Source organism: Felis catus, chromosome A3, assembly GCF_018350175.1.
Source record: "Felis catus isolate Fca126 chromosome A3, F.catus_Fca126_mat1.0, whole genome shotgun sequence".
Taxonomy (NCBI): domain Eukaryota; kingdom Metazoa; phylum Chordata; class Mammalia; order Carnivora; family Felidae; genus Felis; species Felis catus.
Genome location: NC_058370.1, coordinates 29,001,197 through 29,026,980, shown reverse-complemented (window position 1 = coordinate 29,026,980; position 25,784 = coordinate 29,001,197). Strand labels below are relative to the sequence as shown.

At 46.5% G+C, this 25,784-nt stretch overlaps 1 protein-coding gene and 1 long non-coding RNA gene across 8 annotated transcripts in view; one reads left to right on the top strand and one right to left on the bottom strand.

The window, feature by feature from the left end:
- The window catches only part of STK35 (serine/threonine kinase 35), a 44,331-nt gene extending 39,004 nt beyond the window's left edge, over window positions 1–5,327 (bottom strand). For 4 of the 6 annotated variants that reach the window (XM_019826736.3, XR_006595304.1, XR_006595303.1 and 1 more), the window contains exons 1-2: window positions 4,827–5,326; window positions 3,639–4,236 (exon numbers count right to left, since the gene is read on the bottom strand). In XM_019826736.3, coding sequence (XP_019682295.2) covers window positions 3,639–4,236; window positions 4,827–5,132 — 904 coding nt within the window. In that variant the 5' untranslated portion in view covers window positions 5,133–5,326. Of the gene's footprint in view, window positions 1–3,638; window positions 4,237–4,311; window positions 4,681–4,826 lie in introns of those variants that run through there. The other 2 variants (XM_023251384.2, XM_023251385.2) reach the window with 2 other exon arrangements.
- Window positions 1,258–17,977, top strand: LOC109498053. 2 transcript variants are annotated; one of them, XR_006595307.1, is made up of 3 exons: window positions 1,258–2,171; window positions 13,793–13,978; window positions 17,626–17,977. It is a non-coding gene; the product is annotated as an uncharacterized LOC109498053 (long non-coding RNA). The 2 variants fall into 2 exon arrangements; XR_002741025.2 differs by lacking the exon at window positions 1,258–2,171 and adding an exon at window positions 3,838–3,975.
- The last annotated feature ends 7,807 nt before the right edge of the window (window positions 17,978–25,784 follow it).

Sequence of the window (25,784 nt, the reverse complement as noted above, 5' to 3'; positions counted from 1 at the left end):
ATACTTATTTACATATATACATTATATAATGTATATATGTAAATATATATATTTATATATACATCACTTGTTGCTGTTTGTCAGAAGGATCAGCATGTGCATTAGAGTGTGCCAGAATTTGAGTTTAGGTTGACAGTGAGTCTTAAGTCTTAGACTTGTCTGCCGTCTCCTAAGCGGCAGCCACCTTGAACTTAGTTTTAGGTGCATTTGGGACAGGGTCCTTTGGCAATGGAAACATGGGATAAAAGCAAGCTGTTGATGTTTTAACTCCTGTTTTTTGTGAAAAGTACTAAAAAAGCTAAACAAAGACATCAACTCATCAGCCGAGTAATTTACAGGATTGTTAATCTGGTTTAAAAAAGCCTGGGAGGCTGGTTTGAATGCTACCACTAACTCTGTAGGGGGCGCAAATCCTCATTTCTAGGCTTGTTTCCGTCCACGGACTCTGAAACTTCTCTACTTAACACAGAGACTTGTTTGGTCCATGTTCAGAGAGAAGGGAAGGACATAAGACATAGAAGCTACCAAAAAAAGTTGGACAGAACCAAGAACTACGTTAAGTTTCTCTTTTCGACATTGGATTTATAGGTCAAATGATTAAGACTGTAGAGATGCCTACCGTGTATTCACTAGACAGCAGATACTGAAGAGGGAAAAAACCCAAACTATTCTCTATTTGGCCCAACTGTGAAATAAATCCCCTTTACCTATCTACACGGTCCTATGCATCCTTCTTTCAAGCCTACCTTCTCCGCCAACTCCTGGCTAACTCTAGATTATCATTCCTGTTAATCCTGTGCAACACTCTGTAGAAAGTCCTCGTTAACCAACTTACCTTTTCCTCAGGTGACCCTGATTAGCACTTAAAGTCTTCTACAGGTCCTCAAACTTTCCCAATTTAGGTTGCTTTGGGGGCAAAGACTGTCCTTCCTCCACATCCCCCCCCCCCCCCCCCCCCGCAATCCCCAGAAATGCTACTATGGGGACTAAGTAAAATTATGTAGATTTGGTTCAATTGAGGCTTTAAAATCAGATTAACACTTTTTTGGCCTATTTCAAAATTAGTCTAAATTGCAGGAGACTGGGCAAAAGGTGACCGCAGAAGAGTTTGTTTAATGACAGGGTTGAACCAGATTATCTGTAAGACTCCTTCCAGCTCGGACATTTCTGAGTGATAACAGCATACTGCAGCGCCCCAGGGCAGTTTAAGACTGCAAATTTTGGAAGCTGAAGGCAAGGAAAGCTTAACCTAGAGTAAAGTGGGCCTTTTTGTTCTTTACTTTAATACTAATAGCAGAAAACAATGCCTATTTACAGCTTGCTAAATTTACATTTGACATGTAAATGTCAATGTTAGTTTCAACAGCTAGGTTGTCTACATTTCCTTTATTGCTCTGAGCCCAGAGGGTTACCCGACCCACAGTAGAGGCTCCCACACTTTATAGAAGACTCCCTACAACTGAAAGGGACAATTAAAGTGTGTGCCCTAAAGCAAAATTAATTTCCTTTCTCTAGACCGGTTTTAATTCACACAAAGAGGTAGAAAATACCAGTTTTTCCCTCCACCTGGTGTTATGGACAACGCAGACAACAGGATGGGTTCCATGGTCAGACAAGTTTTTCAGAAACTTGAACATGAACACAGTGAATCTCAAGAGGGATGATGACAGAGAATTCAAAGTGTGGACTGAACTTGCTGAGGCTGCTAGTTCCTCCTGACCTGAGCACTTAGGGACATTCCCAGAGTGCACCGCAAGCTTCAGGACATAGGCACACTTATCTTACGGATAGAGGAATGCTCCCCACAGGTTTTAAACAACTTGTAGGTCTCATGTAGTGAGTTCAGACAAGCCAGGACTGAAAGCGAGCCTAACGCCAAAGCCTATGGTATTATTAACCACCAGACTAGGCTGCGGCCGTTTACCATGGAGTTTTGACAAATCCGACATGCGAGAGAATTCGAACAGTATCTATAGGCAAGGAGAGGAAGTCAAGACTCCACACCCAGGTGGAAACTTCGAGATTGGTGTCGCTGAACTGAGGGTAGAAGGGGACCACTGGCAAAGTGTGAAATCATCCCACATCCCAAGGCAGTCCTGTATCATGGAAATCCAGACTATCCAGGGGAGAAGACAGCCTCAGAACGGAAGCGAAGAGGGAGCAGAACACAGGTAAGCTCAAATCTCCTGGAAAGTCTTTTCAAAACAAATGTCTTTACCCTGGGGAGACAGGGTGGGCTTTTTAAAGGTGGGAGGCAGGGCTGGGCATACAAAGTGAAAACCTGTTTTGAAAAATAGGACCCCAGGTGATACAGATCATGTCCCTCAACCCACTGTCAAACAACTGAAATGGGACAGAGTTCTCTTGGGATGGGCTGTAGGAGATTAAAATCAGGCAAAAGCTTCAAATAAAATGCCCTATCCAGCCCCACCCCAAATCCTACCCATTCTTAAAGGTCACTTCCACCTTTTTCTCTGGGGAAGTGAGGGCATCATTACCCATTCCAAAGAATCTAGGCCTTGAATCAAGACACATCTGGGTTCACTGTCACTTAAGCTCTGAAAAACTGTAAAGAAATCCAGCTTTCCTGTACAAGTTGATTAACCTCATCAACTTCTATTTGTTCACCTCTAATCCTTAGTTTCTTCATTTATAGAAAGAGGAAAGGGTTTACCTTTAAAATTACCCAAAGTCTAAGACCTAGCTAGGACTCAGATTGGTGACCTCTCCCTTGAGAAGGTCTCCTAAGACCTTTCTAGCCCAGCTGCCCTCTCCTCTCTGAAGAGATCCTTGGCTACTTGTAGTCTGAACAAACCTGAACACTCAGCATGAACTCACTCCCTAACAGCAGCTAAAACCCAAAAATTAGGATTAGCCCTCCCATGACTGCAAAGTTCCTTTGCCTCCCTGGGGCCCCATCTTCACTACGAAGAAGAATACCCCAGACAGCCAGTCTTAGGGAGTTAAGAAAAAGATTAAGTATGTAAAACAGAGGAAAGGAGGAAAAAGGTGTAACAAGTTAGGTGACAGCTCTAGGCCCTCCTGGGGGGTTATTATTCTGCAGGACCCAGAGGACTTAGCCAGGGAAACCCACCAGTGTATCTGACTGTCCTGGGATGGGCTGGGGGGTCCCCAAGGAAAATGGAACACTAGAAAGTTAAGAGTTTGCGGGTGGAGCTGGAGGGTGTCAGGACATTTGGAACCAGACAGGGAGGAGGTGTGGGTGGGTCCAGTGAAGTTCTTTTTGTTTGCTTTGGGAGGGAAAGAGAAGAGGCCCTAGAGAGGGGGCTGTGAAGTTCTTGCACCAACTCTGAACCCAATCCCCTTGTGGCCCTGTGGAAGTTCCAAGTGCTAGAAGTTTAATAACAGTTCGCCTTTATTGAGCACTAAGATAATAGTTAGCACTTAAGGGGCCCTTTTCACGAAAATACCAGCTAACGTGTGCACCAGGGGCTGATCCCGGGTCCTGAGAGGAGAAGAGGGCCCAAATGCCTGGGCCCTGGGAAGGAGGGTGTGTCTGGGCCCAGGGTGACAGGACCAGGACCAGGGCCTACGGGTCTAGGGGTCAGCCGGGGCCGAGCCATCCGGGGGAGCGGGCCCAGGCCCCATGGGGGCGGGACAGCCGGAGGCGCTCCTACCTTTGAGCGAGGTCTCCACCAGGCGCAGGTAAAGCTGCGAGCTCTTGTTGCCGTGGCTCATGCGCTGGGCTAGCCCGTTGCGCTGCAGGACGCACTCCTCAAACTGCACGACGTTCTGGTGGCGCCGTTTGAGGCTGGTCAGGGCCCAGAATTCGGCCAGCGCCAGCTCCACGTTCTCGGGGGCGTCGCAGCGGATCTTCTTGACCGCCACCCGGGCCCCGCTGCGCCCGGCCACTGCCTCGTAAACCACGCCGTAGCTGCCGCGCCCGATCTCTGCCAACAGGCTGTACCGCGGCCGCGCCGACCCGCCGCCGCCCTCTGGCCGCCGCCGCGCCAGGTAGGCCTCGCCCGGGGCCTCGGCTGCCACCGGATCCATGGCCTGGGCCGCTGCCGGCCTCAGCTTCGCGCTGGGCGCCCGCGGCACAGGGCTTCGCCTTTTCCGCTCGGGGCTTTGTGTACCTCTGCGGGCGCCGTCCTCCTCCCCCGTTTCCATGGCTGCGGGCGGCGGGGGGAGCAGCAACGGCGCTGCCCGGGTACCCCCTGCCTCATCCCTCCGTCCGGCCCCGGGACGTGGAGGAGCGGGACCTTGGATTGTGACCTGCGGACGAAAGGATTGGTTAACCAACTAGGCCGAAGCAGGGAGGCTAGGAGCGCAGGCCGCAGGGCGTCCCACCTCCTCCTTCTCCTCCTCCGGCCGCCGCGGCCCCTTTAAGACGGAAGCTGCCGCTGATGACTGAACAGGGGAGGGGAGGGGAAAGCGGGAAAGACGAAACCACTAGACTGTGGCTCAGAGGGGGAACCGGAAAGAAAAGCAAAACATCCCCGTCTTCTCAGCTAAACTGTCGCCTAAAAACAGAAAAAACAAGGACCAGCAGTCTTTACAATTTAAGAAAATTGCCTTAAGAAGCAATTCTGACTGTGGAAATCTTCTTCCCTGCCTGGTCTCCTCTGGGATACCCCTCCCCGCATCCCGCTTTAGGTTCTCCCGGGTGTAAACAGTCCATTGAATTAAGCCAGAGCTGAGCCCGGCGGACCGACCCAAGTCCCCGAGGGCGGCGGGTTGGGTTAAAAATTCCGCGTCCCTGAGCCCGCCAAACTGGGGGCCCGATTGCCCTCCCCAAGCGCCCGAGGTGATGGGGGTGGCTCCAGCCTCGGCGCCTGCTGTGACTCCGCAGACTGCGCCCTTACCTGGCCGGCGCCCCTCCACTTCCGGGCGGCCCGTTTCCCCCCTGGCGTCCCGGGCTGGGGATGGTCCGCTCCCGGCCAGGGCTGCCTCCTGTACAGAGCGGCGCCAGAGGCGGCGGCCCGGGCCGAGTGTGCTCCGAAGCCTGCTGCCGCGCGGGGGGTGGCAGCGGCGCTGGCGGGGGAGAACCGGGTGTCCGGGCTCCCGCGGCTCTCCACGTGTTCGCGCCAGCTGAGCCCTTTACATAACCTGTTTATATAAGCCGCACCTCCCGCCCGTACTCGGGCCAGCGGGGGCTCTTGGTGGCCCATCCCCCGGGAGGCCGGTCGAGTACCGCGCCGCCTGGGTCTTGCCAAGGTCGACAGAGCAGCCGCAGCCAGGCGCACCGGGCACGCCGCGCCGGGGCCCAATCACAGGCGAGAACACCCAGCTGACAAAAAATAGGCGCCAAATTCCGCGATCCGCTGCGTCCTCCTGGCCTCCGCGGCCGACTGCGCGCCGCAGCCCCCTCCCTCCTCGCCCGCGCTTGGTGAAGTGGGGCTGCGCGCAGTAGGCGCCTAATAAATACTGATTGGTTGATTGGATTGGTCGGTTTGATTGATTCATAGGTAGTGCCTGGGAACCGCCCGGCCTGGGTTGGAATCCACACCCTGCCCCCCCATAGCCCCTTGATTCTGGGTAAATCATGGGCCCGTTCCGTGCCTCAGTTTTCTGTTCTGCAAAATGGGTGATTGGACCTTACCTTGCCAGTGTTGATAGCGCCAAATGAAATATATATAATTTAAATGCATATATTAAGAGTAGCAAAATATATATAAGGTGGCTAATAGGATGCAAGGCTGAAAGTGCTAGTTTGTACTCCAGTGCCTAGTAGGTGCTCGTTATTTTAAAGCTGAACCTGTACTAATTGAACTCCTGTAATGTGCTAGGCACTGTTGTAAGTCGCTGCGGAAAGAGCAGTGAACAAGTCAATCTCTACCTTAGTTGAGGTTCTAGGCCCCTGGAGGAGACAAACGATGTGGGTGACCTTGTGCAAGTTAATTAACTTTCTTGTGTCTTTAGTTCTCATCTGTAAGATGGGAGGAACCGTAGTTGGAGGAATCACTGTAGTGATACAGTTAAAACAACAGGACAGGGCCTTACACGCAGTAAATGTTAGATATTATTAACTAAACAATAGAATAATTTTTGACATTGGTAAGTATGATGGAGAATGTGAAAGAAAGAGTGCCTTGGGTTTGGGAATAGGCCACTTCTGATAATGTGGGCATCCATCGAAAAGACTAATTGTGTGTGTGTGTGTGGGCGGGGGATTTCAAATTTACATGTAAATTGCAAGAATAGTAAAGAATTCTCATATACTTTTAACCAGAATAACAAATTGTTATATTTTGCTACATTTGCATTACCATATTCTCTCCTGTGTATGTGTGTATAATATGCACATACACTTTTTTTCCCCACAAATCATTTTAGAGTGGGTTTCAGACATTATGCCTCTTTCTCCCACATACTTCTGTGTATATTTCCTAGAAACATGGACATTCTCTTGCGTAATCTCTGCATAATTATCAAAATCAGGAATTTCAACAATGGTATGATTCTTTTAACACCCCTTTAGTATTTAAATTTTGCCAACTGGCCCAATAATGTAGCCATTCCCCCCCATCCAGTTCAGGATCACAGGTTTCCTTTAGTTGTCCCCTCTTTTTAGTTTCCTTTAATCTGGAGAAGCAGTCAATTACTCAGCCTTTCTTTGTCTTTCATGACTTCGACATTTTTGAAGAGTACTGGGGAGTTGTTTTGTAGATGTCCTTAATTTGTATTTGTCTGATATGTTCTCATGATTAGATTCAGATTATGCATTTTTGGCAGGAATGCCACTGAAAGAAAGTTGTGTCCTGAGTGTGTCACATCAGAAGGCACAGGACATTGGTTTGTCGCAATATTAGTGATATTAGTATCGACTAATATCAAAGTTCAACGTATGAATTTAGGGGGCAGACCTGAAGTCAGCCATGCTAAAAACTAGCGGTAAGGCATTTAAGGAAGAAGGAAAAAGTAGAAGCCCAAAGACAGGAAGGAACAAGCTTGATGTTCAACTTTAGCCAGTTGGTGAGTGTGTAAAGTGGTACAACCACTTTGGGGGAAAAAAAAAGTTCGGCAATTTCTTAGGAAGTTGAATACAGAGCTACCCGATGGCCCAGCAACTTCATGCCTAGGCATTTACCCAAGATACATGAGAGTTTATGTTCACAAATACACTTTCATAAAAATGTTTATAGTGGCTTTTGCCATAAGAGTCCCAAACTAGAAAACACTCTAATGTTCATCAGTAAGTCAATGGATGACTAGACTGTGGTCTTCCTATACCATGAGATGCTGCTGGGGGTGGGGGCGGGGCGGTGGGGAGGCCTGAAGTATTGATATAACAACATGCATGAATTAGAATAATTATGCTGAGTGAAAGATGCTGGGCACAAAAGAATACATACTGCATGATTCTGTATATGGTTCTTGAAAATGCAAACTAATATACAGTGACAGATTCGTAGTTGGGGTGGGGAGGGAGGTACATGAGGAAACTTTTGGGGGTGATGGATATGTTTATTATCTTGAAATTATCTTGTGGTAGAGGCACCTGGGTGGCTCAGTTGGTTAACTTTTCCACTTCAGCTCGGGTCATGATCTCGCTGTCTGTGAGTTCGAGCCCCGCGTCAGGCTCTGGGCCGACAGCTCAGAGTCTGGAGCCTGCTTCAGATTCTGTGTCTCCCTGTCTCTCTCTCCCTGGCTCAACGCTCTGTCTCACTCTCAAAAATAAATAAGCATTAGGGGCACCTGGGTGGCTCAGTCGGTTGGGCGTCCGACTTCGGCTCAGGTCATGATCTCGCGGTTTGTGAGTTTGAGCCCCGCGTCGGGCTCTGTGCTGACAGCTCAGAGCCTGGAGCCTGCTTCAGATTCTGTGTCTCCCTGTCTCTCAGCCCCTCCCCTGCTCATGCTCTGTCTCTGTCTCTCAATAATAAATAAACGTTAAAAAGAAGTTAAGAAAATTTAAAAAAATGAATAAACGTTTTAAAAAATAAATAAACATTAAAAAATTAAAAAAAAGAAGTTATCTTGTGGTAGTTCCAGGGGAGGGATATGTTAACATCACTTCAAATTGTACACTTTGAATAAGTGCGGTTTTTTGTACATCAGTTTTACAGCTTAACCTCATTAAAGCCGTAAAAAAAAATGAGTTAAAAAGAGTACACTAGATGATTCCATTAATATACGGGCAAGCAACGCTGATCCACTGCAGCAGAAAACCTATCGGTGGTTATCCTCGGGGTGGGAGTTGGACTGCTGAGGGGCGCAAGGGAATTTTCTGGGTGATGGACTTTTATGGGATGTAAATTATATGGCAATGAAGTTGGTTTAAAAGGTGAATACACAAACCCAAATCCCGCCAGGCCATGAACACCAGTGTCCTTACTTAGCACTTCTCAGGACCGAAGGCTGTGTAGTGCTGAGGCAGGGCTGGCCCTGTTCGTGCTGTTCCTGGCCCCAGAAGATGAACAAGGCCAATGGAGTCTTTCTTCCAGCTAGTTTCCCAACTGAGCCTTTTTATTTTTGTTTGTTTGTTTACTTGAATGTTTTATTTATTTTTGAGAGCGAAAGAGAGAGAGAGTGCAAGCAGGGGAGGGACAGAGAAAGAGGGAGACAACCCAAGGCAGGCTCCAGGCTCTGAGCTGTCAGCACAGAGCCCGATGCGGGGCTCGAACCCATGAACCGGGAGATCATGACCTGAGCCGAAGTCAGAGGCTCAACCGGCTGAGCTACCCAGGCGCCCCAAGCAGGTGCTATTTTCGAATGACGGCTTGGGAAACCCTCTCTAAGGAGGTGCCCGTTGAGCAGAGACCTGATAGAATCCACCAAATGCGTATCTATTGGAAGAGCATTTGTGTCCGAGGGAAACAGCAGGTGCAAAGGAGGCCGGTGTGGCTGGAGCACAGGGAACCGGAGAAGCCGGAAATGGAAAGAGAGAGAGATGTGGCAGGTGGGTCGTGAGGCAGGGATGCATGGGCCCTATGAGGACTTGGGATTTATTGAGCCTTTGTGATATACGGAACCTCAAGGAAAGCGAGGGAGCGGGAGGGGAGAGCTGAGGCTCTCACAGATGGTCACTCTCACAGATGGTCACAGATGTCCAGGGGGAGGAGGCAGAGTGCTGATGCTCCTGCCCATCCTGCAGTATTTCAGGGGGAGGAGAATGCCCCAGGGGCCACCCTAGGGGTGACTCCCTGGGACAGTGGAGAGCTCTGGCCCTGGAGGGGAGAGTTGGGTGGAGTGGAGGGGTGTGGAAGGAATGGTGGGGAAGGGGGAGAGCTGGCTCTGTTGGGCTAGGAGGGAAGGGGGAAGCGGAGGGAGGGTAGGGCCAGGCAGCAGAGGCAGAGAATGGTGTGAAATGGTGGCTGTAGTAGGGGGAGGGGAGGATGGGAGGCATTAAAAAGAGGAGAGGCTCCTACAGGGGTGCCGGAGGGGGCTTCACTTTGGAGGTGCTGACAGACAGAGGCTTGAGGTGTGTGCTCAGAGGAGGGCTGGTTCTGAGCAGGAGACCCTGGAAGACTGGGGGAGGCTTTGCAGCTGGCTTGCACTCCCCTCCCATAATGGAACTGGTTCTACTGGGCTCCAGGAGGGGTGTCCGCAAGAAAAGCTAGAGCCTGTGGCACCTACCTGCCTCAGTGGGTTAAGCCTCCGACCCTTGATTTAGGCTCAGGTCATGATCTCACAGTTCGTGAGTTCAAGCCCCACATGGGGTTCTGTGTTGACAAAAGCACGGAGCCTGTTTGGGATTCTCTCTCTCTCTCTCTCTCTCTCTCTCTCTCTCTCTCTCTGCCCCTCCCTGCTTGTGCTCCATCTCAAAAGGAAAAAAGCAATGCTGAAGCCGGTTATGCTGCCCAGCTATGTGGGAGGGACGCTTTGTCCCCATTTTATGGATGGGAAGATTGGGCCCTGGAAGCTGTTCCATCACAAACGGGTGCAATAGTTGGGATCCGAACCCCAGTGGCCTTGGGTTTGGGTATCCGAACTCGTAACCATTGTCCTGGTGCTCTCGAGCGTGAGTGCGCGTCAGCATCCCTTGGAGGCGGAGGGCTGGTCAAAAAACCAGATTGCTGGGCCCCAGCCCCAGAGTGGTGGCTCATCAGTAAGTCTTGGGTAGGGCTTGGTAATTTGCGTCTCTAGCTAGGTCCCAGGTGATGCTGTTCCTGTTGCTGGTCCAGGGACCACACGTGAAGAACCACATTACATTACGCTGCCCCTAGACTGAGCACAAAGCTGAGACAATTATAAAGGATTGGAGTTCTGGCAAAGAAGTTGGAGATGGATTGGAGCTATTATAGAGAAAACTAAGCAAATAAGACACACAGTGATTATTAAAGCCAAGAAAACAAAAGCGATTCATAAGAAAAACGTTGTAATTATCATAAGCATCAACACTTAGCTGGAGATAATATTACATTGTCATTATAATGTGAAAACAGCACATTGATTTAACCAAAAATTATGATGTAATTATTTGGGGAAAATTGGAGAGGGTGTGTGTGTGTGTGTGTGTGTGTGTGTGTGGAGAGAGAGAGAGCGAGAGAGCGAGAGAGAGGAAAACGAAATTCTTTTTCTCCGTAGCTGCAGATCAATACAAAAAGCCTAAAGTGAAAAGATCTTGGAAGTGACCCCATAATCAGGTTTGAAGAGATAACTACAGAATGAGTTATTGCTTCATGGCTGTGACTGGGGGTAGCACGGGAGGTCCTTCTTACAAGCCTTGTAGTAGGGTCCAGTCTGCAGTAGCAACTAACTCTTCAACATTATATATATTTACTGCTTGGATTAAAATGAAATGAAAAATAAACATGGGCATGGAATTTAGCTACCACTGAAGCAGCCTGTCAGCTTGGTGGCGCTGTTCAGCTTCTGGCTCTGACATCCACCTGTCGTCCTGGTATTACCTAAAAGCATCAGAAGAGCTACACGTAAGTTAGGTACTCAAATCACACCCTGGGGACGCTGCACTGGAGACATCGCATCTCCAGTACGACTCGACAAAGAGGGTCCGAGTCACGGAAAATAAAGATGGAAGCCGTTAGAGGCACCTGTTTCCCCAACTTAATGGATTGTTGTAATTTCGAATGGTCTTCCTATTGGCTGCAGAAGAGGCTCAGAAATTCCAACCTTTTCTCTTCTCCCATCTGAGAATAGCGTAAACATTCTTTGTCAGGCTGTGTGTCCGCAGAACACTGGTTGCTAGGTTCTTAGGAGTTGTTTATGATTTTTGGAAAGATGAGGGAATATAACGCAGAAGTAACAGGGCGAAGTCCCTGATTCTGGTTAACTACTGGGACGGTCCAAATAAATGGTTGGGGGAACCCGGTTAAAACATCCACAGGCACAAGGCAACAAAGTACACTCGTTGATCAAAGTGTAAAGGATACAGCCTTTGGGGGAGGCAATTTGATAACTCATTGTTTATTAATATAGTTAAAAATTCATATAGTTGGATCCAGCGATCCCATTTCTAGAACTTATCCTATAGAAATACCCAAGGATAAAGCAATATATAGGCAATGAGGATTTTTATTGTGGTTGTTTGTAATGGTAAAATATTAGAAATACTCAGGTGGCAGAGACAGGAGATTACTTATATACACATTTGAATATAATGTAGGCATCAGAAAGAAGGAATTGGCTCCTGTATGTACTACCACAGAACAAGTGTTTGCAACATATTGTTACATTAAAAAAAGCAAATGTAAACTAGGATCTATAGTGTGACTTCAAATTTTGTTTAAATATATGTACGTACATAATCGCTAACCTTCACCGAGTTGTTTCTCTGTATTTGTTGCTATCCTAAGTGCTCTATTTAGACTTATAGCCTATAAGCCTATAGGGTAGGTTTCATTATCTTCATTTTCCATAGAACATGAGGCACGGGGAGGTTATGTGACTTTCTCAAGACCATGCCACTAAAAAGGTGGAGCTTGATTTTTAAAAAAAATTTTTTTAATGTTTATTTATTTTTTGAGAGAGAGAGAGAGAGAGAGAGAGAGAGAGTGCACGCAGAGGAGGGGCAGAGAGAGAGAGGGAGACACAGACTCCGAAGCAGTCTCTAGTCTCTGAGCTGTCAGCACAGAGCCCGATGCTGGGCTTGAACTCACAAGCTGTGAGATCATGACCTGAGCTGTAGTCAGACGCTTAACTGACTGAGCCACCCAGGTGCCCCAAGGTAAAGCCTGATTTTAAACCCCAGCATATCTGATTCCAAAGCTCGTGGTCTTAAACCAGTACATGATATAGCCTTGGTACTTACATGTTAGATTATGCATACATAAAGGAAACATTTTGATAAAGAATACTCTAGATGCCGAGAAGCATTCTCTCCAGGTGGTCCTTCTACTCTCAACATTTTTGTATGATTTGAACTTTTAATGTATGCCTTTTTGGGATTAATTTTTAAGTACTTTTTTATAGATGTGAAAAAAAACAATACAATCCAGTGAAAAATAATGTGCAGTAACGTAGACTGCACCTCATTCTCACTTGCTCAATGAATACTGATTAAGCACCTACTGTTTGTCATTTGGGGACTGAGATGAATAAAATTCAGTTCCTGTTGTGAAGAACTCACTGTAGGGACGTAAAGAAATATCCAGTCTAGGCTTTTTTTTTTTCCTTCTTTAATGGAGGTGTAACTGACACATAACATATTAGTTTCAGGGGTAAAACATAAGGATTCACTATTTGCGTGTATTATGAAATGATCACCTCAGTAAGTCTAGTTAATATCTATCACCACACATGGTTACACAATTATTTTTCTTGTGATGAGAACTTCTTAAAAATTTTTTTAAACATTTATTTATTTTTGAGACAGAGAGAGAGAGAGAGAGATCATGAACAGGGGAGGGTCAGAGAAAGAGGGAGACACAGAATCTGAAACAGGCTCCAGGCTCTGAGCTGTCAGCACAGAGCCCGACATGGGGCTCGAACTCACGGACCACGAGATCATGACCTGAGCCGAAGTCGGCCGCTTAACCGACTGAGCCACCCAGGCGCCCCATGAGAACTTTTTTTAAATAACTGTTTTAAGTTTACTTGTTTATTTTGAGAGAGAGAGAGAGAGAGAGAGAGAGAGAGAGAGAGAGAGATGCAGGGGGTAGAGAGAGAATCCCAAGCAGTCTCTGCACTGTCAGTGAGGAGAAGGAACCCCACTCAGGGCTGGAACTCACGAACCACGAGATCAAATCAAGAGTTGATCGCTGAGCTGAAATCAAGAGTGGGTCACTTAACCGACTGAGCCACGCAGGCGCCCCTGTGATGAGAACTTTGAAGATCTCCTTTCTTACCGACTTTCAAATATGCAGCAGATTATCATTAACTATAGTCACCATCCTGTATATTACATCCCCATGTTATTTTCTAACTTCAAATTGTACCTTTGACCCCCTTTACCCGTTTCCCCCACCCCCTGCTTCTGAAAGTGACCACTAATTTGTCCTCTGTATCTGAGAGCTTGGGTTGTTGGAATATTTTTTTGTTTTTGTTTTTGTTTTGTTTTGTTTCTTTTCGTAGGGTCTGCATATAAGTGAGATTATACAGTATTTGTCTTAGTCTGGCCTCTTTCACTTCCCATAACGCCCTCAAAGTCCATCCCCGTTGCCACAAATGGCAAGATCTCCTTCTTTTTTACGACTGAGTGATATTCCTATACATGTATCACATTGTCTTTACCAGTTTATCCACTGACGGACGCTTAGGTTGTTTCTATCTTGTGGCTGTTGTAAATAATGCTGCCATGAACCTAGGGGTGCACGTATCTTTTCCGGTTAGTGTTTCCATTTTCTTCAGATCAACACACAGAAATGGAATTGCTGGATCCTATGGTAGGTCTATATTGAATTTTTTGAGGAATCTTTGTCCTGTTTTCCAGAGTGGTTCCACCAATTCCGGTCTACAGCTCTGCCTGTGTGTGAGTTGGGAATCCTGATGAGCAAGACGGGTTCCCTGTTGATGATGAAATCTCGCTGCATTGTGAAGAAAGCTGCCATGTTCCTCAATAGAGTTCTCCGTTGCTGAACGTCATGGTAACAACTAACATTTAAGAAACACTTACCAGGTACTGGTTCAAACACTTCTTACATATACCGATTGGTTGAAGTTCTAACCACGGGAGATACTCTTATGATCTCTAGTTTACGGATGAGGCACAGAGAGGTTAGGCAACTTGCCCAAGATCACACAGCTAGGAAGTAGCGTGGGGAATTTCAGTCCAGGTGAGTGCTTTGAGGAGCACTGCCAAAGATCCCAGCTGGTGGTGGAACATTCAGAATAAAAAATAGTATTAACAACCGTAATAGTTCTTGTTGCAGATCACGCAGAGCTACGTTGAGTTTTAAGTGCTTGCACATTCTTACCTCAGTATTTAGTAGTTGTAAATATAAGGCGACCCTCCCATTTTTCACAACGAGAAGATTGCAAAAAAGAAAGTATTTGGGGGGTCAACTTGAATATACAAATTCCTTTTTTTTAAGTTTATTTATTTTGAGAGAGAAAAAGAGAGCGAGTGTGCACGTGGGCATGGGTGGGGGAGGGGCAGAAAGGGAGGGAGAGAGACAATTCCAAGCAGGCTCTGTGCTGTCAGCACAGAGCCTAACATGGGGCTTGATCCCACGAACTGTGAGCTCATGACCTGAGCTGAAATCAGGAGCCGGACGCTAAATAACCCCACTGAACCACCCAGGTGCTCCTTGAATACATAAATTCTTAAGGCCGTAGATGAAATAATCAAATGTCCATGTGCAGTATTTAATTTATTATTTTAGGTATGCACGTACTTTCAAGTTTATTAATATATTATTTAAATAATATTTAAATATATATTAAGAAATAATATGTGAACTGAGACGTACTGGGTTTTTTTCCACTCTCACATTTTACAAAATGATTTTTTTTTAATATAATTTACTCTCAAGTTGGCTAACATACAGTGTATACACTGTGCTCTTGATTTTGGGGCTAGATTCCCCCCAAAGCGAATCATTCATCACTTACATGCAACACCCAGTGCTCATCCCAACAAGTGCCCTCCTCAATGCCCATCACCCATTTTCCCCTCTCCCCTATGCCCCCATCAACCCTCAGTTTGTTCTCTGTATTTAAGAGTCTCTTACGGCTTGCCTCCCTCTCTCTCCGTTTGTAATTATTTTTTCCCCTTCCCTTCCCCCATGGTCTTCTGTTAGGTTTCTCAAGTTGCACATATGAGTGAAAACATATGATGTCTATCTTTCTCTGCCCGGTTTCTTTCACTTAGCATAGACCCTCCAGTTCCATCCACATTGCTGCAAATGGCCAGATTTCATTCTTTCTCATTGCCAACTAGTATTCTGTTGTATATATAAACCACAACTTCTTTATCCATTCGTCAGTTGAGGGACATTTAGGCTCTTTCCATGATTTGGTTATTGTTGAAAGCGCTGCTATAAACGCTGGGGTACATGTGCCCCTATGCATCAGCACTCCTATATCCCATGGACAAATGCCTAGTAGTGCTATTGCTGGGTCATAGGGTCGTTCTATTTTTCATTTTTTGAGGAACCTCCGTACTGTTTTCCAGAATGGCTGCACCAGTTTGCATTCCCACCAACAGTGCAGGAGGGTTCCCGTTTCTCCACATCCTCACCAGCATCTGTTATTTCCTGAGTTGTTAATTTTAGCCATTCTGACAGGTGTGAGGTGGTATCTCAGTGTGTTTTGATTTGTATTTCCCTGATGTGGGGTGACGTTGAGCATCTTTTCGTGTGTCTGTTGGCCACCTGGATGTCTTCTTTGGAGAAGTGTCTATTCATGTCTTCTGGCCATTTCTTCACTGGATTATTTGTTTTTCGGGTGTTGAGTTTGGTAAATTCATTATTGATTTTGGATACTAACCCTTTATCTGATATGTCATTTGCAAATATCTTCTCCCATTCCGTCAGTTGCCTTTTAGTTTTGTTGATTGTTTCCTTTGCAGTGTAGAAGCTTTTTATCTTGATGAGGTCCCAATAGTTCATTTTTGCTTTTAATTCCCTTGCCTTTGGAGACGTGTTGAGCAAGAAATTGCTGGGGCTGAGGTCAAAGAGGTTGTTTCCTGTTTTCTCCTCTTGGGTTTTGATGGTTTCCTGTCTCACATTTAGGTCTTCCAACCATTTTGAGGTTATTTTTGTGTATGGTGTAAGAAAGTGGTCTAGTTTCATTCTGCATGTTGCTGTCCAGTTCTCCCAGCACCATTTGCTAAAGAGACTTTTTTCCATTGGATCCTCTTTCCTGCTTTGTCAAAGATTAGTTGGCCATACATTTGTGGGTCCAATTCTGGGGTCTCCATTCTATTCCATCAGTCTATGTGTCTGTTTTTGTGCCAGTACCACACCCCGCCTTGATGATTACAGCTACAAAATGATTTTATTCCATCTCTTTCTGTGCGTCTTATATTTCAGGATCTTTATTATTGCTGGGGATGGTTTCTGAATCGCCTGGATTGCTTCCTGGATCGCATAAATTTCCTTCCTATTTAAATTGTGTGTGATGCAGCACTTCTTGAGCCTTTATTGATTCTCTTGCTGAAAGATTTTAATCTCGAAGTCCTGATTCACTTAATCTTAGGACACTATTGTTTTTCTGTTTGTTCTATTGGTTTCTGTTTGCAATCACAGCATCTTAACGTTTAATTTATTGCTTTCAAAGTCATTTTATAAGGCTTGCTTCATTATAGGGGGTATGAGGCCAACCGCAGTATAATGTATCAAAAATTGTTTTTAATTTTTTTTAATGTTTATTCATTTTTGAGAGACAGAGCGTGAGTGAGGGGAGGGGCAGAGAGAGAAGGAGACACAGAATCCAAAGCAGGCTCTAGGCTCTGAGCTGTCAGCACAGAGCGCGATGCTGGGCTTGAAGCCACAGACCGTGAGATCATGACCTGAGCCAAAGTCACTTAACAGACTGAGGCACCCATGCGCCCCTGTTTGCTTTTTTTTTTTTTAAACTTCTTTCATCAGGTGACTTCTATAAATGGGTCTTCCTGGAAGAATACTTTGTTGTTTAAAAGCAAGTAATTGAGAGTCTAGGGAACATGGAACATTCTATGAGCCTTCATAAGACCTAAATATAATACAGCTCTCACTTTATGCTGTGGGGTGATTTTTTAGGGAGGAACACCCTGCCTCATCTCTAAGTATACACCACGTGTTAACCTCATCTATTAAATGTGGTGAATGTGTCTGCTCAAATCTGTGATGCCACTGTCCTCACGTAGCCCATGTGCAAACTGGGAGTCAGAAGGTAAGGTGACTTACCCAAGGTGCCTAGCAGACGGCAAAGCCAGGACACCACGCAAATCCAAGTCGGTCTGGTCCTCTCGCCCCCACCTCTGCCATTAAAGCCCTGGGAAAGTTCCTACGCCAACTTCCTAATGTAGATTGCTGGCCCTGGTAAGTCTGTGGGGCTGTGTTGACAGAATGCTAACACTGATTAATTTATTATTCTTTTATTGCCTTCTGCTGGTATGGCTGTAGCAGTATTTCATAAAGAGAATGGCAGAGCAATTTGCAACTATAAAACCCAGATGCTTAATTTTAATTTCGGGGTGTCTGTTTCAAATCCGTTGCAGAACAAGCCAGGCTATTTACACTACAAATAAATGCTCCAGCATCTATGTCTCAAGACCCCCGGAAGCTGCCCTTAGGTCCTGAAGTGGTGTATTTTACTTACATTTGTTTTGCTCTTGAAAAGCAGCCCTTTCAGGTGTGAAGCGGGAAGCCACGGGTACCTTCCTTGGCAAGATCCCTGACAGACATGTGCTGGAACTGGTTCCTCCAGGCCCATTAGAGCTGATCGTGTGCGTGTCTTCCCAGCGTGTGCGTGTCTTCCCAGCTCTGCTCGGTGGTGTCCCATTGGCAGCTTGAAATTCGCCACGGTGGGAGAAGTTACCCCATGGGAACTGGCAAACCCTACCTATCAAGGCTCCTTCCGCCGTCTCCCCACCCCCATCCTTCCCCCAAATGAGTGAACGTCCTTGTGCCTTGGAAATAGTGAGAGTACTTCCCTTCTAGGTTATTCAGTTCGATAAAGTATGTAAAGCATATGGCATTGTTTGTATGTTTATTTATTTAAATAAATAATGCATACTGAGGGTTGAAAAAACAGACAAAAAAATGTTGCAGTGAAAAGTAAGTTTCTTTCTCACCCTGGACCTCCACTCCAATTCCTGTCTTGAACAGGCAAGCTGTTTCTCCAAATCCTTCCAGAGATAGGTAAGCATATATATATATATATATGCATATATATATATATATATATGCATATATATATACATATATATATATGTATATGTGTGTGTGTATATAGATGTGCTCTTTTCTTCTTTACACGTGTATATTTTTTAAATGCGGGATATCATGGCAGTATTTTGCCTCTTCCTGTATCTGTGTGTGTGTGTGTGTGTGTGTGCACGCGCACATGTATCTCCCTTTCTCTCATATTTATATATATTACATATAGCCTCTTCCTGTATCTGTGTGTGTGTGTGTGTGTGCGTGTATCTCCCTTTCTCTCATATACATATATGTATATATATATATTACATATAGCCTCTTCCTGTATCTGTGTGTGTGTGTGTGTGTGTGTGTGTGCGCGCGCGTGTATCTCCCTCTCATATATATATATATATATTACATATAGTCTCTTCCTGTATCTGTGTGTGTGTGTGTGTGTGTGTGTGTGCGCGCGCGTGTATCTCCCTTTCTCTCATATATATATATATATATATATATATATATATATTACGTATAGTCTCTTCCTGTATCTGTGTGTGTGTGTGCCTGTATCTCCCTTTCTGTCATATATATACATATATATATATATATTACATATAGCCTCTTTCTGTATCTGTGTGTGTGTGTGTGTGTGTGTGTGCGCGTGTATCTCCCTCTCATATATATATATATATATATATATATTACATATAGCCTCTTCCTGTATCTGTGTGTGTGTGTGTGTGTGTGTGCATGTATCTCCCTTTCTCTCACATATATATATATATATATGAATTATACATATATATTGAGAGATACACACACATGCCTATATATATTTATCCATGATCATCATCATCACCATCATCAATCTCTGACAGGTAAACTGGCTCGTATAGACCTAACTTATTATTTTGAAGGGCTGTCCATTATTCCATTTGTGAATGCACCATGGTTTATTTAACCAGCCCTCTCTGGATGACATCTAGGTTGTTTCCCGCCTCTGGCCAGTACAAACAATGGGTGTTGAACAACCTGTCTTTTGCACATAAACGTGAGCATATCTATGGGCTTATTTGCTGGAAATGTAGCTCTCGGAACAAAGGGCATGGGCATCTTACATTCTGGCTTGATTGTCAAATTGCCTTTCGGGGGGCATGCCATTTTACTCTCCAAGCTATGGTGCCATGGGTCTGTGAGTCCCCACAGCCTCAGCACATTGGCCAACTTTTTGATCTGTGCCACCTGACAGTCACCGGCACCCCAGATAGGTAAATGCTCCTCATGAGTATTATTGGTGAAGAAACCCAGGGCCAGGGAGGAAAGGCACTTGCCTACCCTCACCCCTATCCAGGCTCCTGCACTCAATGCCAAGAGCGGGTCGGTCCTGGTTGGTACCGATGCCATCAGCCCTGCCAGGAAGTAGGGAGTGACCCGTGAGCACTAGCGTTCTGTGAAGTCTGCTTTGCAGGCTCTTTATCATCCCGGTTTTTCTTGAGTGAAATTTCTCAGGAACACGCAGGAACAAGAGGGTGAGAAGTCCTAGTGCTCTGGGGAGGCTCCAGTACAGCTCGTTCTCTATCCCTGGACAGAAACAGCCTTCTGAAGTACAGATCTTGTCGTCTCGTTCTTCTCTTTAAAACTTTGTGCCACCCCACATTTCTCAGTTCCTGTAGCACCGGGGGAAGTGATTAGCAATGTGCATTTGTGTCCCCCCCCCCCCCCCCCCGCAGATTTGCTGAATCAGACACTCTGGGGTGGGGGGGGGGGCTCAGGATTTGGGCTTCAATAGGCCCTCTGGTGATGCTGATGGGTGCGCTCAAGTTTGGGCCCCACCGACTTCCAGAATGAAGTGGCCCTTCTTCACCGGAGGCCCCCAACCCATCTTTCGTTTTTCCTTCACGCAACTCCGAAACACACCTAGCTACTGGCTCCTCGAACCTCCCTGCACTTTCTCCCCTCTGTGCCCGGGGCAGAGACCTCCAGTTGTCCCCTGGTCTCTACAGAGCAATGGGAGGTGGCGTTTTGAAACCGCATTTCCCAGCCTCCCTTGCAACTGTGCTCTGGCCCAGCGGGAGGTGAGCAGAGGTGAAGCGGGAGGTGAGCGACTTCCTACGCGTGCCCTCGTTAGGAAAGAACTTGTCTTCCCTTCTGCTTCCCCTTGGAAATCCACTGGCTGGAGTTCCTGGCCCCCTGACGCTGTGGGGGTCACCATCGGGGCCCTGGACCATCTTAAGCCCCGACTGTGACAAAAGAAAGGAAGAAACTTCCATTTGATTTAGCCCACTGTTCCTTGAGGTCTGTGTCAACACAACTTTCCTAACACGCCGCCTTTAGGTGTGCTGACCCTTCCTCTGCCTGGCAACAGCCCTCTCCTTCCTTTCAAGGCAAAAGCAAATGTACCTCCTGTCCCTGATCCTAGGAGAGAGGATTTCTGTCTCCACTTCAGAGCCCTGTTGCCTCGTCACATGGAGCCAAGCTATCTCCCCACCAGAGCGGGACTTCCTGCTGGGGGCGGGGCATGAGCCTGGTCATGGCGGAAGAGCCCACAGGCCTGGCTCAGTGTCTGACACAGAGTGGATTCTAACGAACCTTTCTCAGTGGCGACTCGAAGTCCGCTTCTGCGTCTTTCTAGGCTCCCTGCTCTATGCTCTGGGGAATTCTTGGGATGAGAAATGAGAACCAACCTGTAACCTGGAGCGGTGGTTAGAACGGGTGGCTGTGGACCAAGTGGACAGACTGGTCACCAGTGGGTGCTCCGGGGATGACCTAGGGACTGAGGGGTAGGAGGATAATAGAGCGGGAGAAGAGAATTCGTTATGTCTCGGCACAGCCCACAAAGCCCCCATCTCCCCAGGTTTACTCGGGGTGGTGTGGCAAGGCTTCAAGGTCAAGACTTGTGAGAAGTTGTGACACAGCGAGACCTTTCTCCAAAGGCCACTCAGTCCTTGCAAACCCATGTTTCGTGCCCCAGGAGGCTCCTGGTTTCTCAGAACAATGTGTGTTCTTTGGGACCGAGCTCTGCCAGAACAGTCTGACCTTTATTCTGACTCAGAGCTGAAAAGTCTAAAGCACATATTGTCAAGCAGATTGGTGATCTCGCTCATTCTCTCTCGCTCTCTCTCTCTCTCTCTCTCTCTCTCCAAGGGCTGACAAGCTGTTAATATTCCAGTGGTTCATCAAATATTTATTGGGTATCATCTTTTTGCCAGGCACGGTATAAGGTGCTTGGAATACAAAGACGACAGAGATAGTCTCCCTGTCCTCACTCACTATAAGCACCGGTGTGGATGTGGCAAAGAATGATCGCGATAATACAAGAATTCCCAAAGTGTGGCGCCAGGATACCTGGGGGGCCCCTGAGACCCTTTAAGGGGGTCCACGAGGCCCAAACTACTTTCATCATAACACGAAGATGCCGTATGTCCTTTTTCACTCGCAATTTTTCACGTGGGTGAGGTGGACTTTTCCAAGGGCTGCATGAAGTGTGTTATCACAACATATTTTAATGCAGAAGCAGACTTTGCAAAACAAGGTCACTCTTCTCGCTATGTTTCGAAAACTGTGCTTGTGTTTCGTGAGAAGTGGTTTGTCTACATGAACACGAGATGGGCTTATTATTGTTTTGAAGGTAAGTTAGGGGCGCCTGGGTGGCTCAGTCGGTTAAGCGTCTGACTTTGGCTCAGGTCATGATCTCATGGTTCGTGGGTTTGAGCCCCGCGTCGGGCTCTGGGCTGATCGCTCAGAGCCTGGAGCCCGCTTCGGATTCTGCGTCTCCCTCGCCGTCTGCCCCTCCCCCGCTCGTGCTCTGTTTCTCTCTCGAAAATAAATAAACATTAAAAAATTAAAAAAAAAAACAAGAAAAATCTCTATTTTAGTGTCTAATATAGTAAATGCCAGTTAACATGGCTCACGTCACCAAAATCCCTTTGCGGACCATATATGTTTTTAAACTTTCACTTTGAGACCATGGGAGGTTCACGTGGGGTTGTGAGAAAGTACAGAGAGAGCCTGGGTGCTCTTCACCCAGTTTCTCCCAATGGTTAACATCCTGTGTAAGATCGGCAGTGATACAATCCAGCTTCCTGATCCGGATTGCATCAGTTTTACGAGCGTGTGCGCTTAAATCGACGCCACTTTATCCCATGCAGAGATTTGTGTGACCCAAACCACAGTCAAGATGTACAACAATTCCGTCACAGCCGTCTCCCCTACTACCTACTTGGACCCACAGCCCCCTCCATCCCCCTCCCCTCCCTGACCCCTGTCTCCCTCTCTGTAATCTTGTTATCTCAAGGATGTTCTGTAAGTGGAATATATATTGTGTAACCTTTTGAGATTGGCGTTTCGCTCAGCATAAGTCCCTTGAGATCCAGCTGAGGGGTTGTGAATATCAATGGTGCCCCCTTGTACTATGGCTGAGTGCTCGATGCCGTGGATACATGATGGTTTTGCCTCGTTCCCCTTCTGGAAGGACATTTGGATGGTTTCTGACTTCTGGCTGTTGCAGATAAAGTTGCCATGAACATTCATGTACAGGTTTTGGAGTGAACAGAAGCTTTTACTTCTCTGGGGTAAATGCCCCCCAATACAATTGCTGGGTAGTTTCGTTTTGTACGAAGTCACCATACTTTTTTTTTTTTTTTTTTTTTTTTTTTGCTGAGTGGCTGTACCGTTTGACATGCCTACCAGCAGTTTATGAGGGATCTGGTTTCTCCCCATCTCCACCAGCATTTGGTGTTATCACTGTGCTTTATCTTGGCCATGGTGATAGTTGCGTAGTGATAATCTCATTGCGATCTGAATTGGCATTTCCTGATGGCTAATGGTGTTGAAAATATTTTTATGTGCTTACTTGCCATCTGTATATCCTTTTCAGTGCAGTGTCTGTTCATGTTTGCTGCCCATTTTCTGATCAGATTGTTTGTGCTCACTCTTGGGTGCGGAGAGTTCTTTATGTACGTGGTTTGCACATATTTTCTCCCCGTGCTTTTGTCCTCTTTATGGGGCCTTTCACGGAGCAGAAGGTTTTCATTTTGCATGGTCCGATGTATTATTATTATCATTTTGATGACTCATGCTTTTTCTAAGAACTTTTCACCCAGCCCTAGGTCACAAAGATTTTTGTAAGTTTTTTTTTTTTCCGAAAAGGTGTGTTTTTTTCCCTAAAAGTGTTACATTTTACATCTAATCCTTTTTTGATGAAAAATTTTTGTGCAAACTGTGGGGTTTAGTTCGAGATTCATTTGCCTCTGAATCAATAAATTCTAAGGGATCCTGGGACCAAAGATTTCAGAACTTCGATAATAAGGCATAGGAGGTACTCAAAATTGGTATGTGCGAAATGCTACAGGAAGGTTAACTTTGAGCAAGGCAGTTAGTCTTTTCTTTTCTTTTTTTTTCTTGTAGTGATTTTGTTTATTTTTGAGAGAGAGAGAGAAGGAATGAAAGTGTGAGCAGGAGGGGGGTAATACAGAGAAAGAGGCAGGTAGAGAGAGAGGAGAGGACCAAAGCTGGGTCCACACTAACAGCAGAGAGCCGGATGCCGGGCTCGAACTCACAAACCACGACATCATGTCCTGAGCCGAAGTTGGATGCTTAGCCCACTGAGCCACCCAGGTGCCCCAGCGAGGCAGTTCTTAAAGACTTCCCAGAGGAGGTGAAATTTGGTTCTGCTTTGGAGGGTGAATGGGATTTTACCAAGCAGAGGAGAAACCTTGTTTTCATTTCTGTCTTCCATAGCCAGCAATATTCTCGGTGTTGAGGAAAACAGAGAGAAGGGCGAATGGAGTCAGGCAGACCTTGGTTGAAATCCTTCTTAGTCAGCTAAGTTACTTACTTTTCCTAAGCCTCAGTTTTCTTATCTGTAAAATGGGGTGAATAATCCTTTCTTTTCAAGGAAACTGTAAGGATTAAATAAGTATGGAAACTGGATGGGGCGCCTGGGTGGCTCAGTCGGTTGAGCGTCCGACTTCGGCTCAGGTCACGATCTCGCGGTCCGTGAGTTCGAGCCCCGCGTCGGGCTCTGGGCTGATGGCTCAGAGCCTGGAGCCTGCTTCCGATCCTGTGTCTCCCTCTCTCTCTGCCCCTCCCGCGTTCATGCTCTGTCTCTCTCTGTCTCAAAAATAAATAAAAAACGTTAAAAAAAATTTAAAAAAAAGTATGGAAACTGGAAAGCAGGGTATGTGACACATGGGAGGCACTCAGTGAATTACTTTCTCTCCCTAGTTCATGATTTCCTTTACATTTTATCCGTGTTACGAAGTTAGACCCTTCCTTTGATGTTCAGCCTATACTTGATTTCTCTTTTATTCTTTAATTCCCTTTTTACTTATTGTTATTGTTAGTTTTTGAGAGGGAGCGTGAGCACAAGTGGGGGGAAGGCGCAGAGAGAGAGGGAGAGAGAATCTTAAACAGACTCCATGCCTGACACAGAGCCCCACACGGGACTGGAACCCCCGAGCCGTGAGATCATGACCTGAGCCGAAATCAAGAGTCAGGCACTTAACCGACTGAGCCACCCAGGCGCCCCAGCCTGTACTTGCTTTCATTCTTTCCCGCCCCCCCCCCCCATATTGCTGAAGTGAGTGGTTCTCAAACTTTATGTGTCAGCTGTCACAAAGCTGATAGGCAATATTTAGTCATGGAGGGCCTCAAAACACACATTGCAGACCTTCTGAGTCAGTCGTTCTGGGGTAGGACCTGGGAATGTGCATTTCTGGCAAGCTTCCAGGTAACGCCAGGGCTGCTGACCTGGGGACCACACTTTGAGGACCACTGCCGTGGGCATTCCCAGTAACTGTCTCCATCGATTGTGTAGACGGAATCAAAATATCCACGTGCAGCAGGTTAAATAGGGTTTCAAGGAGATGGCTTGTTGTGTTTGGCTTTCAGAATCCATAGAAAACTCAGTGGGGAGACTTCGGGTTTGAAGATGGCTCAGTTTTGTTTTGCTTTTCGTGGCAGTGAAAACCACACGACAGTGCGTGCACCGTCTGTTTACCATTTGCGAGTGTGCAGGTCAGTAGCGTTAAGTATATTCAAGGGTGGCCAGGTTTTCTTTCTCTCTTGTTCTCCGCCCATCAGCTCCACTTCAGACGATAAGAAGAATAAGCAAACACCCTCTACATCTTTGATGAGATCAGGAGACACCTCTAAGCGTGAAACACAATAGGAAGACAGCAACCGGGCTGGCGGAGGGCAAAAGATTTGGCAGAGTGGAGGAGGGTCAACCATCCTGCCGAAGGAGGAACACATGTAAAGGAACAGCCGATTCACCCCGGAATCCTGGAAGGCTCTAGAATTGCCAGAGAAGCAAGTCCTGCAGGAAGCGGAGGGAAATCGGGTTGCCAAAAACGAAGAGGACGGACTGAAATTCTTTGTCGTGGGGCACTTGGAACCCATGTCGTCAGGTGCTTCTCTCCTCGGAGGATACCAGGGGTTTAGTCTCTGGAGGACTTTAACCAGAGAGGTTCCAGATTTCGGGACCACAGTCCCAGCATACGGGAAGAGAGGGGGGTGCTGAATTTAGACACAGGGGTAGCCTAAAAAAGGGCTTCAGAATATTTGCGTTGAGGCTCATTAAGCAACACCCCCTGCGGCTCCCTTGCCCCAAGCAGTGGCTTGGAGCTTCCTTTT